Here is a 17008-nt window from a genome sequence, read left to right as displayed (position 1 = left end):
AAAAAATAAAATACTAAACAAGTTTTTTTTTTTAAAGACTATATGAAAGAAGAAACAAGAGATAAAGAGAAGGCTCATATAGAATGAAGTATTCTCCATTATGTCCTCAATGTTCTGGCCAAATCAAAATATTCTCGAATTTATCAATCAATAAAACAAACGTATTCAGTATCGATTCCGTCAGGCACTACACTAGGTTCTTGGCATACTAAGACAAAAATGAAATAATCCCTGCCTTCAAGGAGCTTACCCTCTATAAGGGAAAACAATGTGTACAATATGCACACACATGAGCATATACAATAAGAGGTGGCAGATAAAAGTAGATCAAGAGACAGGCTCTGAATTTGGGTTCCAGTACCACCTTTGACAGGTACCGTGTGATTCTGGTCAAATGACTTAAACCTCCAGCTTCCCCCAGGTGACTCTCTAAGACCCTAAGTTGTACAGCAGATGCTGATTTTATTAGAAGAAGGTGCTTCCTCATTGGAACTCCCTCTACCAATAACATCACAGGTCTAGTAACAAATAAATAAATACAAAGTTTTTTGTTTGGTAGGGGGGGGAGCTAGTGGCTGGAAAGATCACAGGTTCAAAGATACATAACCAGAATGGAGCTCAGAGGCCCAACAAGTTCAACTCCCTTAAATTTTCTCATTTTCTAAAGAAGGAAACAAAGCCCGGGGAGGTTAAATGATCTGTCTAAGCCTTAAACAAATAATAAAAGGATTTGTTCTGTGAAGTTTGGATTCAAAGGGCTGCACTTGAGGACCTAGAGGGCCACATGTGGCCTCAAGGCCGCAGGTTTCCCACTCCTGGTCTAAGGTCACATAGGTAATATCAGAGGCAGGATTTGAACCCAGGTCCTCTGAGATAAGTCTCAAAGGAAATGAGGGATTCTAAGGGGTGGATTCTAAGAGTATGAGGAGGGTGTGAGTCTTTGCAAAGGCATGGAGAGGGGAAATGAAATATTATGCATGAAGAATGGCTAGAAGGCCAGGCTGGCTGGCCTACAGAGTAGGAAAGAGAGTAGGAAGGCTTTTAAAATGCCAAACAAAGGCTTTTAAGTGCTAAACAAAGGTGTTTGTATTTGATGGTAGAGGCAAGAAAGAACCTCTGGAGTTTACTGAGCAGGGAAATGAAATGGTGAGATTGGTGCCTTTTTCCTTCCGTATTTTGGCATATCAGTGGAGGGCAGTTTGGAGAAGGGAGAGATTAGAAGCAGGGAATTCAATCAGAGATAGGTTGCTACTGTCTAGGTGAGCAGTGAGTATACCCTGAACTAGGGTTTTGACTATGAGTGGAGAGAAAGGGACAAATGTGACTTCTGTCACATTTGTGATCTGGTGACTCACCGAATATAGGCTGAAGGAGAATGATATGTTGAGGGTGACTTCAAGGTTGTGAAACTGAATAACAAGAAGGATGGTGGTACCCTTATTAAAAATAGGGAAGTACAAGAAATGGGTAGGTTTGAGGGCAGGGAGAGGATGGTGAAAGGATAATGAGCTTTGTTGTGGACATACTGATTTTGAGATGCCTACAGGACATCTGGTTTCAAATGTCCAACAGGCAGCTGGTGATGGACTGAAGCTCAAGAGAGTGGAGATGGATAGATGCATCTGGGAGTCAGCTGCACAGTGATCACCAGACTCATGGGAGTAGATGAGATCAAAGAGAAAAGAGGGTTCAGGATAGAGAGAATCCTGGGCTCCAATCAGGGAGTAAGATAAGGTTGATGATTCACCAAAGGAATCTGAGAAGGAGTGGTCAGACAGATAGAAGGAGAATCAGGAACAGGAGCATTGTCGCCTCAGATGGGAGACAATATCTAGGAGGAGAGATGGGTTAACTGCATCAAATGATGCAGGTCAAGAGAGTGAAGATTGATAAGGCCTTTGGCAATAAAGAGATCACTAGTAACTTCAAAGAGAATTTCATTAGAGTGATGAGGTCAGAAGCCTGATTGCAAATGGTTAAGATGTAAAAAGGAGGAGAGGAAGTAGAACCAAAGAGCCAGGTTGACTTTTTTCTACAAGTTTAGCTACAAAAAGGAGGAGACATAAAAAAAATAGAAGCTTGAGGAGATAGCAGTATCAAGTGGGGGTTATTTTAAGAACTGGGGAGACCTAGACATATTTGTAGGTAGGAGGGAAGGAGCTAGGAGAGAAGGAAAGAATGAAGGTTAGATGGGACAGGGAGAAATGACTGTGGAGGAAATGAGCTAGAAAAAATGGAACCAGGAGTACAAGTGGGTGGGAAGTGAGAGTGACGCAAAAGAAAAAAAGAAATTATCAATAAAATATTAAAAAATACACTGAAAGCAGAAGTTTAGACAAAAAGGGCTCTTTTGTAACTGTTGCATTTAATATAGACCTTTAAAGACTGTACACAACAGAAGTTCACAGTTTCACATACAATCCTCCCTTCCTGTTCTTTCTCTTTTTTTCCTTGTATATTGAAATGTGCATCTTTGTCAAGTTCATTAAAGACAAAAAGTACATTTGGAAGAGTTGATCTTCGTGAGGAAATGGGTCATCTTCAGAGACCAGAGTAAAATATAAAGAAGGGGAGAGGAGAATAACAAGGATATTATTGCTACTACTATTACTACTATTTACACAGTGCCTACTATGTGCTAAGCACTTCACTTTACAATGATCTCTTTTGATCATCACAACAACTCTGGGAGGTAAGTGTCATTATTATCATCCCTGTTTTACAGATGAGGAAACTGAGGCAAACAGGGCTAAATGACTTTCTCAGGGCCACACAGCTATTAAGTATCTGAGGCTAGATTTGAACTCAGAAAGATGAGTCTTCCTGACTCCAGGCCAGGCACTCTAGTCACTGAACCACCTAGCTACCCTAGAAGTGAGTTAATTTTATTTTAAAAACTACTTGAGCAGCTTTTGTAAATGATTTTGGAGTGGGAGAGAGGGAGGTTAAAACAACAACATCCCTGGGGTAATTAATTCTACGATCAACAGAACTAGGTTGTTCTAACAGGTGAAACAGGTAATATATACGGTAGCTAAAAGAATTTTGTCTTGACAATGAGGGAAGCTGGATTATAGGATTTCCCACTGCCCCTTCCAGACCTATCAGTTTCTGAGTCTGTGAGCTAATTCCATGGCCCTATTAATTCAGGCAAAGTTCCAAACGTCCTCTCCAAGCAGGTCTCCCTTCTCTGATCTTGCTCCTTGGTGAATGTCATCTCTCCATCTACTCTGGCAGTGCCAGGAAAAGAGAAGAAAGTCGACCCTGATCTTCTGGAACATCCAGATAAAGTTAGAGAGATAAGTACTCCTTCTCTTGTTGAGCTCAGATTTTAGGCTCTGAAATAAATGGGACACATTAAAGACAATGCAGAAACTGGGTAACAAAAGGTCAGAGAAGCACATGTACTCTGCGCCTGCTTCAGTTCCTACACCACAAAGCTGACAACCAACTGGCAGAATCATTAGTAGGTCAGCTGAGGTGTGGATTGTTTTCTCCTTAAACTAAATGCCCCTCCTAGGGCTTCAGCACCTAACAACCGCCTTCTTCCCATGAAATCTTGACTGTCATGTATTTTCTGGTGACTAATAGGATGGTCATGTAGGGAGGGGCCCCAAGCTCCTCCTCTGAGGCTGCAAAGGCCCTGCCTACGATGCTACTCACCTTCCTACCTGGGCTGGAGACAAACCTTTTATGTCTTATTGAGAGATTACGGAGATTAAGTCACACCTTGCAATCTTCCATGGAGAATGAGCTCACTCAGAAGTAGCATTAATCCCCAGGAGGGAGGCTACATGACCTCACCTTTTTAGGCCCCAGGGGGCTGCTCCAAGCACAATCCTCAGCCAACCCAGTTTCATAAGACTCTCAGTAAAATGGCAGGGTGCCTAATTCTCCTCTGTCTTTGGCATTTCCATGACACACCCAGCTGGTGCTCTAGAAAGGGCTAAGAGCACAGCCTTCCGGCCCTTTAAATGCTACCAAAAGAAAAGACATACATACACATGCCAAGGTAAGGGATGGAAAATGCATTTGGCCTCCAAAGGCCTTCCTTCAGTCTGGGGCTGGGGCAGTTAATCTATGTTATGTAACACTTCATGTACGCAGTGTTTCTCTCTGGTTCCTTCTTGAAGGACCTCAAGCTGCTATATAAACACCTATTGATTACATCTTCTACGGCACCCGGATGAGGTAAATGCAGTCATCTCCGTGATATATTGCCAATTTCTCATTCCAGGCTGGCATCTATTTGCCACCCAACACATCCTGGGGCTACTATCCTTTGACGTACAAATAGTAGATGTAAACTAATTTGATCAGTCCAAGCCAAGCAAAATTGGAAAGATAAATCTGCTGCCAGAAGTCATCAGGTGTGTATTTCAAAAGCAAAAACAAATGATGCGTGAAGTAGCAATTGCTTTGCTGTTTCCCCATGGTCAGGGATAACTGAGAAAAAATTGGAACAAAAAATCCCTAGCATATGCATGGAGCTCCCTACAGGCCCCAGCCCAGGGGAGGCTCTTTGTTCTCACTAAGGTAAAGACTGAGACTTAGGCAGGAGACTTAGACAGCCATTATCTGTCATTTCCAGGTTCCCCTCAGAGGTTCAGCTCTGCTCTGAGGGAATTTTAAAGTGCCCAGATAGAGCTCTGGACTAGACTAGATCCTTCCTTTCTTGGTCTGGGAAATTCTTGAGTGCTAAATTTGGAGTGAGGGGTTGGAATGCCAGTTCTGATACTACCTGCCTACATGTCCTTGGGCCAATCACTTCACCTAGGTTTCCTCATCAGTAAAATGAGGGGAATGAAATAGATGATCTCCAAGGCCTTCTCCTGCCTAAATCTCTTCTCCGATATACTCTCTATCAGCAGATACTGATAGTATAGTACACTCAAACCTGGTCTAGAATCCAATGAAAGGTCACCAAAAGCAACTGAGCTACCTTATGGGACAAGAGGTTTAGGAAACAAACAAAATTATACAATCAACAGAAAGAAAGACAGGAGTGAGTCCTTTAAATAATCCCTCTGCCACCCTGATGAAGGTATTTTCTGACTGCTCCCATTTCTCAAACACTTTAATATTTACGGGGCACATTCTCCTCAAAAATCCTGTGGTCACTGAAGGTACAACCACCCCAGTCATTCAGGGACTTGTACAAGGGCATCATACATCCAGGGTGCAAACACAGATCCTCTGACCCCAGATCCTTCCTCTCTTCCCTCTCCTCCCTCCCTACCCCATATACTGCTACTATAAAGCTCCAGGAGCCCAACCTGAAGAATGGATTAAAGAAAATTGCTCACAGTTGTGTCCAAGCTGACTCTGAGGCAGAATTAGCTCAATTAGTTAGAATGCCTTCTTGAAGGAGTTAATAAATTTATATTGATGGAGAATAAGAAATAGGGGGAGAAGGCATTCCAGGCATGAGAATGATATTGAGCAACGGTGTAGAGGAGGGAACCAGAAGGTCATACGTAGGGGAAAAGCAGACAGTTTCATTTGGCCATGTAGGGGAGAGAGAGGAGAAATGAGGTTGGAGTGGTATGGGGTGAATGGAGGAGGAGTGGCATTGGATGGAAAGCCTTGAAATTTGAGGCTGAGAAGCAAGTTGGATGACATCGATGGAAAACAATTTTATTTGCTTTTAGAAGAGCACTTGAATATTTCAGATTCCTGTTCAAAGCCACTGAACTGAATACTTAGTAATTTGGTTTCTTAAAACTTACCATCAATGCAGTCCACAGTAAGATCTTAAGACTTTTTTGGCCTTTGCAATAAGGTCACATAAACAAAATACAAATGAGAATAGTATTCTTCATCTCTACCTACTCTGGGAAGGAGACATACCCTGCTTTCTACTGGCCTTGCTACCAAAAAAGGGACATTAAATTATTTTTTAAAAACTACCATGAAATCCATCTTCTTATATCTCTATAGCACAACTTCAGAGCCTAGAATGATGGTAGCTCAACAACATGGCACACTGGCGTCTTGGGGCTAGGAAGGAGCTCTGGGGACACCTAATTCAACCTCAAGATTTCTTCTACATCATCCTTAATAAGCAGTCTCTCCCAGACTCTCCTGGAAAACCTCTAGTGATGGGGAAGGAGACCATTCCCCAAAGGCAGTCTTTTTCTCTTTGGTCAGGCAGTCTGTCAGGCAACAAATATTACTAAGGACTTACTATGTGTTAGTTACTGTGCTAAGAGATCTGATCACTAGAAGGATTTTTAGATACCAAGAAAAAAAATCATATCACAAAGAAAAGATATCGGAAAATACCTCCCCCTGCTCTGCATGGGGATGGGCATGGGCATGAAGCATTGCAGGTAACACCAGGCTATGTTGGTTGATTTTGAGTAATTGTTTTTCCTCTTTTTTTTCCTCTGGGGGGGGGAATGTTAGAAGAAATGATTTTCTGGGAAAGGAAAAGGAGATGGATATAAGGAGAAAAATAGATGATGTAAGAACAAAAAGTACCAATGAATATCATATATATGTATGTGTGTGTGTGTGTGTGATAAACAAGTCCTCAACTTCCACCTGTTATTATTACTCCAAGTTCTACTTTGGGGGGGTCAAGTAGAACGAATCTAATCCATCTTCCTCATGACATTCCTTAAGATGCCTGGAGACTGTTATGTCTCTCCTGTGTCTTTCCTTTTCTAGGTTCAATATTCCCAACTCTTTTAACTGTTCCCCATATGGCATGGTCCCCAGGCTCCTCCCCATCCTGGTTGCCTTCTGTTGGATGCTGAAGAAAGGAAATAGGTCATTTCACTTGGCAGGAAAAATACTACAAAAAGGAAAGTGCCAAGAAACTTTAGGGGAATCAAATGGCTTCCATAAAGAGCTTATGGAACAAAAAGCGGTAGAAGCAGCATTGCAATTAAAGTCAAACATCTGGAAATGCCTAAAATGGAATGACGTGGTCATTAATAGCTGAGATTTATAGCATTTGGTGGCTTACAGAGTCATATAATACCCTCTCATTTGATAGTCATTTCAACTCTGTGAGATACATCTATAGATATCATCATTCCATTTTAGAGATAAGGAAACTGAGGTACACAAATGTAAATGCAATGCAAGGACTGGCAAAGTTAGGAATCAGACTCAGGTCTTCTAACTTAATATCTAGTGCTTCTTCTTCTATATTCTTCTAATGCTTGTTTCTTTTGATTAGCACCTGGAATATGACCCATATGTTGTAATACTCTTTCTTTATAATTTTTAACTTGATTATTGAACTGCCTCCTTTTCCATTTTACTCCCTAAGTCCTTCCCTCAGACATAAGGTATAATAGGAAATGAGCACTGACAGTAACAAAAGTAATAAGGTAGGAAAGAAGAATAAGAGATGTGAGGGAAGAATTGCTAAATGCCAGTGTTATGAATTCATCTTCCAAAATCTAAGGGATTGTGTTACAAAAATATTCCCAAGCCATTTCAAGATCATCCCCTAGTATAGTATCCCACTGGGTGACATAGGGCAAGTCATTTGATCATTCTTAGTCTCAGTTTCCTCATCTGTAAAACAGCACCTACCTCACAGAGCTGTTGTGAGGAACAAATGAAATAATACCCATAATGCACTTAAAAATTCTCCAGAGCTATCTAAATGTTAATTTATCCTTATTATTGTCATCATTAATTATTATATTGGTATCAGGGTATTTTAAATGGATCACCCACACTTGATGACAACAAGCCCCAAGAACCTCAAAACACCTGCTTCCTTTTGGCAGCAGAGAAAAGAGAGCTGGATAGCGCCCAACATGGAGGGATGACCCCATCATTCACGGAGGACGACAACTCTGTGGGCCTGAGAAGCAGGTAGAACAACTGCTGGGCGTGTGAATCAGCTTTCCTGACACCTCCCAAAAGCATTCAAAGATTATTATGTGAGGGAGTCAGACACCTGCCATCATCATTGTCATTGTAACTTTTTTTAAAACTTGTCTATCCCTTTACAGCTGATTCCCAGACTTTACTAATACTAAACTCTACAGAATCCCAGCAACGCTAGAAGACTTACTGCATGCCTCACCTCCTCAGTGCACTTTGTAAGAAACAACAAAATCAGCAAGCTTAATTCCTCCACCAGGGCAAGGAGGTGGTGACCTTGAGTAAGGTGATTCTGGTGAAAGATAAGTTCTGGCAGGTTCCACTCCAGGGAAAGGCTTCAAGAACAAGTCTGCCACCAACAGAGCAGCCACCAAGGGGAAAGACCTCAAGGAAAGGTCTGTCCTCTAAGGGCCAGCCTGCTGAGGACCAGCTATCCTGGTGATCCATCAATTGTTCAGGCTACAGCAACTCATGCAGAACATCTACCAAGGCCTGTCATTTGTAGCCTTGACATCATCCTGAGTCCCTAAGTTCTTCACTGCTTTAGTAATTCTAATAAACCTCCCCCCAAAGCACAAACGAGGCCGAGAGAGCTCAGCATCTCAGTTCAATAACTTGTATACTGGACAAAATGCACAAGGTGAGCCTGATATTTTCACTGGCTCCAGTTGACAAGGTTCATCTTTCCATCCGTTTCCCATTCCTCCATCTGGTCAAAGTGATAGATCTTGAAGTTCTTCTGGCTGTTTCCAGAGGCAGAAGGGAACCTCTTTTTTTTAACTGGCCAGACCTTAGTGGGAAGCCTGGGGTTTGAATGGCAGGGCTGGAAGAGAGTTGCTATGGGACTCAGCCTCTGTGAGCTGGCCTTGGTGCTGCCAGATAATTACTTTGAAGACATTTATTGTAGAGAGTCAGCTCAGCGTAGTGGACAGAGTGCTGGACCTGGAGTCAGGAAGATTGGTTCCAATCCGAAAACATTTCCTAACTGTGTGATGCTGGGCAAGTCAAAGGACTTCTTTGGGCCTCACTTTCCTCAGCTGTGAAATGAGAAGGTTCACCTTGATAGCCTCTAAAGTCCTCTTAGCTCTACATTTCTGAGCCCCTGGTTGTTGTAGCTTGGTTTTGTTTTCTAAAAGAACATTTTCGTTTCTAAATATAACCCTTACCCCTCTCCTTTACTCCCCTCCCCAGTGAGCCATCTCTTCTAACAAAGAATAAAAATGAGGCAGAAAAAAAAGTAGTTTAGCAAAACCTATCAACCAAGTTGGTCAATACTCAGTATTGACCAATCAATCAATAAGCATTTATTAGTCACCTGCTATGTGACAGGCACTATGCTAAGTGTTCTGCACCCATAGTTTCCCACCCCTGCAAAGAAGACAAGGATGGGGTGTTTCCTTATCTTTTGTCTGGGGTCCGGAGCAGACATTACTCTCAAAGGAACTGAGTTACTCCTTTGTGTTTTGAGCCCAATGAATATGTTGAGCAGTAAAAAGGGGGCTGGGAAACCTGCCAAGAGGTATCAGCCCAATCCTCTTGAGATACCAAGCAGGTAAAAAAGCATTTAGCATTACCTGATCACCACCAGTGAGGTCAGAACCACTTAAATTGGTAACTCTGGCTCTGAAGCCCAGCTGGTGGGGCTACTCAACCAACTATAATTGACTGTCTGTCTGGCAGAGGAGCCATACCAGGGCAGTCAGTCTGCAGCAGGATTAGCCTAAGCACTCCTCCTAAACTGAATTTTGCACAAAATAAGCCTAGTATGTCATCAACTTGAAAGTTCCTGTTCTAACTGCTTGCCTAAGTTAGACTTGAATGAATAAATAAAATAGAATGAATGAAATAAAATGAAATAAAATAGAATGAACAACAATTTTGTTTCTGTGAGTACTGACCTTCTTAGTCCTGTGGAGAAACTCAGGGTGCAAAAATGCTACTGCTATTTTTTTTTCATAAATGTCCTCACCATCCATTTGTACTTGGTAAGTTAGCAGGGCACTTGGGAGCTTTTCTGTCTTTTGATTACAAGAGATCTAAATTATGTGGCAGATAAAGAAGTAATGTGGTAGAAAGGATAAAATGGAGATCAGAAGGCCTGAATTCAAATGTCAGCTCTTTGAAAGCTCTGTATGACCTGGAGCAAGTTATTAGCCTCCTGTTTAACTCAGTTTCTTCATTTGTAAAAATAGGTGTGCTACTACTTGGATTTCCTAAACTTTATTGGATTGTTGTGAGCAAAGAACTTAGTAAACTTCAAAGTGTTACAGAAATGAATTATTTTAAGTTCTTTTGCTTAACTGAGGGTGGTGCAGTGGATAGAGCACCTGTACCTGGAGTCAGGAAGATCTGACCTCAGACACTTACTAGCTGTATTATCCTGGATAAGTCATCATTTGCCTCAGTTTCCTCATCTGTAAAATGAGCTGGAGAAGGAAATGGCAAAACACTCCAATATCTCTGCCAAGAAAGTCCCAAAGGAGGTCATGAAGAGTCAGACAGGAATGAAAAACAATTGAACCAATTAACTGGGGGTGGGGAATGCATTTTATGATGGTTTTGTGTGTTATGTTAAAATAAAAGAGCATCACTGGCATTTTTTTTTAGTGATTAATGTTTCTTTTAATCATTTTTATTTTTTAGTATTTTAAAAATTTTCAGTTTCAAATTCTCTGCCTCTGTCCAGTCCCAATCCTTCCCCTGCTGCATGGAATTTTTAAAGGCAAGCTATTTTTATTACTCCATACTCTACCTGTTTCTCTCATTTTCCCCACCACCACCTTTTTGTGTATAGTACACTAAAGATCTTTAAGAACACAAGCTAAAAAAATCATCTGATCATCAGGATCCTTCCTCAAAATATAACTGTTTTATAAACCATTCTCTCAAGGTCATTCCTGGGAACCAGCTGTGATCTTGGTCTGCATTAAGAAAAACAAAGCTTTCTAAATCATTACTGATTAGAGAAATGAAAATTAAAACAACTCTGAGGTACCACCTCTCATCTATACAATTGACTAACATGACAAAAAAAAGGAAAATGATAAATGTTGGAGAAAATATGGCAAAATTGGAACACTAATGCATTGCTGGTGGAGTTGTGAACTGACACAACCATTCTGGAGAACAATTTGGAACTATGCCCAAAGTGCTAAAAATTATACATACCCTTTGATCCAACAATGCTGCTTCTAGGTCTGTATCCCAAAGAAATCATAAAAAAAGAAAAAGGACCAAGATGTACAAAAATATTTATAGCACCTCTTTTTGTGATGGCCAAGAACTGGAAAATGAAGGGATGCCCATCAACTGGGGAATGGCTCAAAAAATTGTGGTATACAAATGTAATGGAATACTATTGTGCTATAGGAAATGATGAGCAGGCAGATTTCAGAAAAACCTGGAAAAACTTACATAAACTGATTCTGAGCAAAGTGAACAGAACCAGGAGAACATTTCGCACAGTAACAGCAACATTGTGCAATGATCATCTTTGATAGACTGAGCTCTTCTCAACAATACAATGACCTAAGACAATTCCAAAAGACTCATGATGAAAAATGCTATCCACATCCAGAGAAAGAACTATGGAGTCTGAATGCAGATCAAAGCATACGATTTTCTCTTTTTTTTCTTCCTCATGGTTTTTCCCTTTAGTTCTGATTTTTCTTTCATGACTAATGTGGAAATATATTTCATATGATTGTACATGTATAGGCTATATTAAATTCCTTGTCATCTTGGAGCAAAATATTGGAACTCAAAGTCTTATAAAAAATTTGGAACTCAAAATCTCATAAAAGTGAATGTTGAAAACTTATCTTTACATGTAATTGAAAAAAATAAAATACTATTAAGTGGAAAAAATAAAGTTATAAAAAAGAAAAAAAGAGTTTCAAGGAATGATAAGGAATGACAGACTGTCCTGCTGTCCCCTGCCCTTAGAAGCTTGCATCAGGAGGACTGTGTTCACTTCTGGGCAGTACGCTTTAGAATAGACATTGATAAAGCTGGGGAGAAGATGACTATAATGGCAAAAGGTCACTGGCTCATGCCAAAAGAGCGTCAGCTAAAGGAAATGGAGCTCTTGAGTTTGAGGAAGAGAAGGCTTAGGGGAACAAAAGAGTCTTCAGATAGTAGAAGGACTGCCACGTGAAAGAAAGATTAGACTGCTTCATTTTGACCTCAAATGACAAAACTAGGAGCAGTGGGTAGAGGTTGCTAAGAGGCAAAATGTAGGCTTTATGGAGGGGGAAAAACCTAAGAATAAAATCTATCTCAGAGCAGGACTTTCCTCTTACTGGAGGTCTTAAAACAAGGGCCTGATGACTGACCACTGGTTCATTCTGGAGGAGGATCAATGACATCAGGAGGGTGATTACTCAACTTGCAAGTGAATTGGATTTAAGCGAGGCAGGGCTGTGCAAGGTCATCATTTTCTCCTCCAGAGTCAACAGAATCCAATGGCAAGGCACAGGTCAAGATGACTGGTGATGCCTCCAATGCAGAAGGAGACCTTGACCTTTTTAAGCTAAGGTCTTTCCCAGGATCACTGGTTAGGCATGTGTTAGATTCCTTTTCAGCAAACAGCTGAACTAACAATTCAATTCCCTTCCAGCTCTGAAATTCTGTGACTTGTGCTTGTTATTAATGGACACTTAAGGATGGATGCCCCACTAATTAATTAATTAAAATTGAATTAATTTTAAATTAATTAATTAAAGGATTAATATCTTTCCAAGATAATCACTTGGCATTTTAATTGAAACAAAAAAAATGGTCACATTCTCTTAATTTAAAGGAGTTGTTTCAATAGTGGCTATTTCAGACCTGGTGTAAGGAAAGGAAAGATATAATGGAAGAGGAAGAGCTTTTAGGACATCTCAAACTGAGCAACCAAAAACTCTGAAATGAGAAAATAACATGGCTTTATATGACAGCAAAGAGTAGTACTGAGAGAGCATCCCATATGACCTCCAGACAGAAGACTCTCAGTCTCCTTGCCTCCGCTTTCACTTTGGCACATCCTTAGAATATTCTCTCCCTTCACTATGGAATGCCTTCTCATCTTTTAAAGCTCAACTCAAATGGCACCACTTCCACAAAGCCTCCCCTTTACCCTCTTTACAACTCTTTGCGTCACACTTCTCTAATGCGCTTATCATAGAAGCTGTGTATTATTGTTGTGTTTGCCTTATACTTACAATAGCCTAAGAGCTCCAGGGCTGAAGGATCCTAGCTAAACTTTGTATTTCCCTTAGCACCTGGCATAGTACCTGGTACAAAGAAGGTGCTAAATAAATGTTTGATAAATAAATCGATAGGTATAAACACCTCAAAGGTCAGTAATTTTTCATGTAAAAGAGAAGAGGCTAAAAGAATGGCTCCTAATTCATCACTATAGCTCAAAAGCCCAACTACTTCCAATGATAACCATTGCACTGTTCTTTGCATTTCCAATCACAAATGAATGGTTCTGTTGACCCTTGCTCCTGGCAGATGACCCAAGGCCACAAAGGTAAAAAGATGCAGGTATTAGAGAGGATATCAAAAGGGAGGGGTGGTACTGACAATATGGAAAAGGTTGTCTATTCCACTGCCTTCAGAACTGAGGATGAATAATTAGGCTATGGTGCTTTTGACAAGGCCCAGGTTTGGTTCCCAGTCAGGGAAGCCTCCTTTGTGAGACAGTGTAGTATAGGTCAGTGGTCTAACACTCAAATAGAAATGGATCCCTATTAGCCACATATTGATATAAAAAAAACACAAATTAACATTATCTATGTTGCATTGTATTTTAGTAGTTTAAACATTTCCCAATTACATTTTAATCTGGTTCTGGCCCTACTTGGAAATTTGATACCTGTGATGTGTGAGACAGCGCCCAAGATTTGAAATCTGGGGGATCTGGATTCAAATTGTGCTTCAGATACTTACTAGCTGTGTGACCCTAAACAAGTCACTTAATCTCTCTGGGCCTCAGTTTCCTCATCTGCCAAATGAAAGAGCTGACCTTGATGACCTTGAAGGTCCATTCTAGCTTTAAGTCTATGATTCTATAAGAATCCCCCTTTCGGAGAGGACTCTGGCAAAGCTGTGCCATGGGAGAGGAAAGCACTAACACTTTATATCTGACTTTACAAGCTACCAAGTGTCACAAATCAATTTCATATCCATCCTTTCATGCATGAGAGGTATTGAATCAGAATGTCAAAGTTATAAAACTGAGGCCCAAAGAGGGAGTAATTTGTCTGCATTTGCATAGCTGGTTAAGTGGTAGAACCAAGATTAGCTCGTTGGTATCCTTTCCAACTTAATGGGTAACCTTGTGCAATCCTGACTCCTTTCTATTACCCAGGGTTAGCAGGTCTGGGAACAGGATCAGACAGACAGTGAAGATAAGCTCTCCCCCTGGAAAATGAGGGACCTATGTTCTAAAGTAAGTGAATAAGCTTTAGGTCATTCATTGTTCCTTTCCTGTGACAAAATCCTCATAGGCTGGTTTCTATAAATGGCAATAAAAACTACATAAATTCTCTTTTTCTGGGAACATATGAGCTGGAATACCAAAATGTGAGATGAGACTAAGGATCATAGTATAATAGGGAAAGGGCCCTTGGTTCTCATCCTGGCTTTGTCATTGATTATGTGACCCTGGACAAGTCACAACCTTTGGGGACCTCAAAGGTCCCCCCAAAAATAAAGGGAGTAAAGGGGGTAAAATAAGGGGAGAGAACACTTCTAAGGTCTTTCTTATGAATTATACCAGTCATTTCTAACTAAATGGGCTGTGTGTGTACATGGGTGTATGTGTACACAAGCCACTTGGAAATTTAAAAAAAAGAAAAAAGAAACACATCACAAGCAAAAAAACTAAAGAAATCATGAAAATTTGAGCAAAATACAACAACACAAACAAAATGAGAATTATGGCAAAGGTTATACCCTATGATTGGCTGCTTGGTCAGAAACCCTTAAAGGATGTGGGCAATGAGACTCCAACCAAGCTCTAGTTCAGAGGCCTCAGCTCACAATCTGGAATCTCTTGTTTCTAATTCCATTTTAGAAGAGGAGTTTTATGTGACCATGATTAGATAATTCCAATGGAATTTGGAGTTAGGCGCTTCCTAATGAGTTTACTATGAGATTTTGAGGGCGATGAATAATTCTAGGAACTGAGTATGGATTCACCGTGCGTCAAACCCTGCCAGGAAGCAGAGACTTACTAGTAACTAAGAAATGAGACCATTCAAACAGGAAAGAGAGTTCAAGGGGAAAAGACTTTGATGTGAAAGCTGTGTTATGTGCCTGGAACTTTCCTTTCTAAGAAGAAACTTCTTCTTTCATATAGGATCAAACATTCAACAATTCCCAGGAAAAAGGTCTTGTGTGATGAAGCAGCACAAGTGGGCAAACTTTATACATTTTCTAAGGAGGCCCAGAAACACCAAAGCATCTGTGGTGTGTAGTTATTAAATACAATGGAAGGTTAGATAAAACTTAAAGACAAACATAGCAATATATCAGAGGCTCAGAGAGAGAATAAGGACTGCAGTGTTTCTCATGCATTTAAAAAGAGAAAAACAAAACAAGCAGCCGACATAGGGTTCTCACCAAGGCAGGATCAGAAAGCAGCTGGCATGCCACTCACCTCTCACTCCCCCAACCCCAAAAACGTGACTCCCACTCAAGGAAACTTTACTTACACTTCAGTAGCTATGAATCCAGTGAGCTCCGAGAGGAAGAGGAACAGAATGAAGAGGCAACAGCAGACAGAGACTAGAATAAAACAACATTGGTGAGAAAAGAAATCAGGGATTTTCAGATCACAGGTGATAATGGCACAGGAATTCCATTTTTAAAGGTAGGACATGAATGCCTCAATCCTGTTCCTTTTATTCAAAGAGTTTAGATGGATATTTTCATTATTACCTATAAAATTAGTTCAGGGGCAAAAACGTTTCCCTCTCTTTCTCCCCAAAGGGATAAATAATAATAATAATAAAATTCCATTTTGTATACAAAGAGCTTTCTATATAACAGTCTTGAGGGCAGGCATTGCAAGCATCATTGGCTCTTCTTTATAGATAAAAAAAGTTGAAGCTTGGAAAAGGAAAATGACTTGCCCAAGGTCACAAAGCTAGTAAAAGCTGGGTCCTGAGTCCAAGTGAAGTGTTCTTCCTGTTATAACATGTTACTTTACTAAGTGATCATCCATCTCCCTTTCCCAGAAGGAAGCTACAGATGGAGAAACTACTTTAGTTCACGCTATTCCTCTGGCTTACAACAGCCACCTACCCCTCCCAACTCTTTTCCATGGTGGGAAAATATTCCCTATCTACATGTCTCAATTCAAGATACATATTCTATTCTATTTTATTCTTCAAGGTCTGCCTCATGTCATCTTCTCCACAAAGTTCTCCCCAGCTACTCAGTCTCAGACTTATTTCTCTTTTCTCTGAACTCTTACAGATCATAGGAACCATGCCACTCACTTGAGAGTTTAATAATAATATCTAATAATAACAGCTTACACTTATACAGTGCTTACTATGTGTCAGTACTTTCCAATTATTATCTCATTTGATTCTCACAACAACCCAAGGAGGTAAGTGCTATTAGATGAGGAAACAGAGGGTAAGTGACTTGCCCAGGGTCACATAGCTAGTAAGTGTCTAAAGTCAAATTTGAACTTTATCCTTACACACTTCCTTCCACTGTTCCTGACCTGTTTCTGTATTAGTCTCATTTCTATAACTAGAATGTGAGCTCTCTGTGTTTTCCAAGTCAGTCCTGCCCACAGCACAGTCCAGCACAGGGAGATGCTCAGATAGGTACTTCTTGAATGGAGCCAAACCAGAACAAAACCATTCTCTGGTAACAATGTTAAAGGCAAAGTGATGTGCTACTTTGGAGAGAGAGAACAGTCAGGAAGCTACCTCTGAGACCTGAACAAGATGTGGATATGAACAGGGTTCATGGAGCTACTGAGCCTTTCAGAGGATGTAGAACCCCACAATGCATTGCTACTCATGTGTAAATAATAATTAGCTTGATAGGAAGGATGCATGGTGTAAATGGATAGAGTCAATCTTGAAGTGGGAAAGACTTGGGTTCAATTTTTTCTCTCTGATGTACACTGACTGTGTGACCCTGG

At 40.6% G+C, this 17008-nt stretch overlaps 1 protein-coding gene across 3 annotated transcripts in view; it reads right to left on the bottom strand.

The window, feature by feature from the left end:
* The window catches only part of ERGIC1 (endoplasmic reticulum-golgi intermediate compartment 1), a 150211-nt gene that overhangs the window by 47094 nt on the left and 86109 nt on the right, over positions 1-17008 (bottom strand). For all 3 annotated transcript variants that reach the window (XM_072630980.1, XM_072630982.1, XM_072630981.1), the window contains exon 3: positions 15558-15630. In XM_072630980.1, coding sequence (XP_072487081.1) covers positions 15558-15630 — 73 coding nt within the window. The remainder of the gene's footprint in view (positions 1-15557; positions 15631-17008) is intronic.

This window comes from Notamacropus eugenii, chromosome 1 (assembly GCF_028372415.1).
Source record: "Notamacropus eugenii isolate mMacEug1 chromosome 1, mMacEug1.pri_v2, whole genome shotgun sequence".
Taxonomy (NCBI): Eukaryota; Metazoa; Chordata; class Mammalia; order Diprotodontia; family Macropodidae; genus Notamacropus; species Notamacropus eugenii.
Note: the sequence above shows the minus strand (reverse complement) of the source record. Positions and strands in the feature narration are given on the sequence as shown.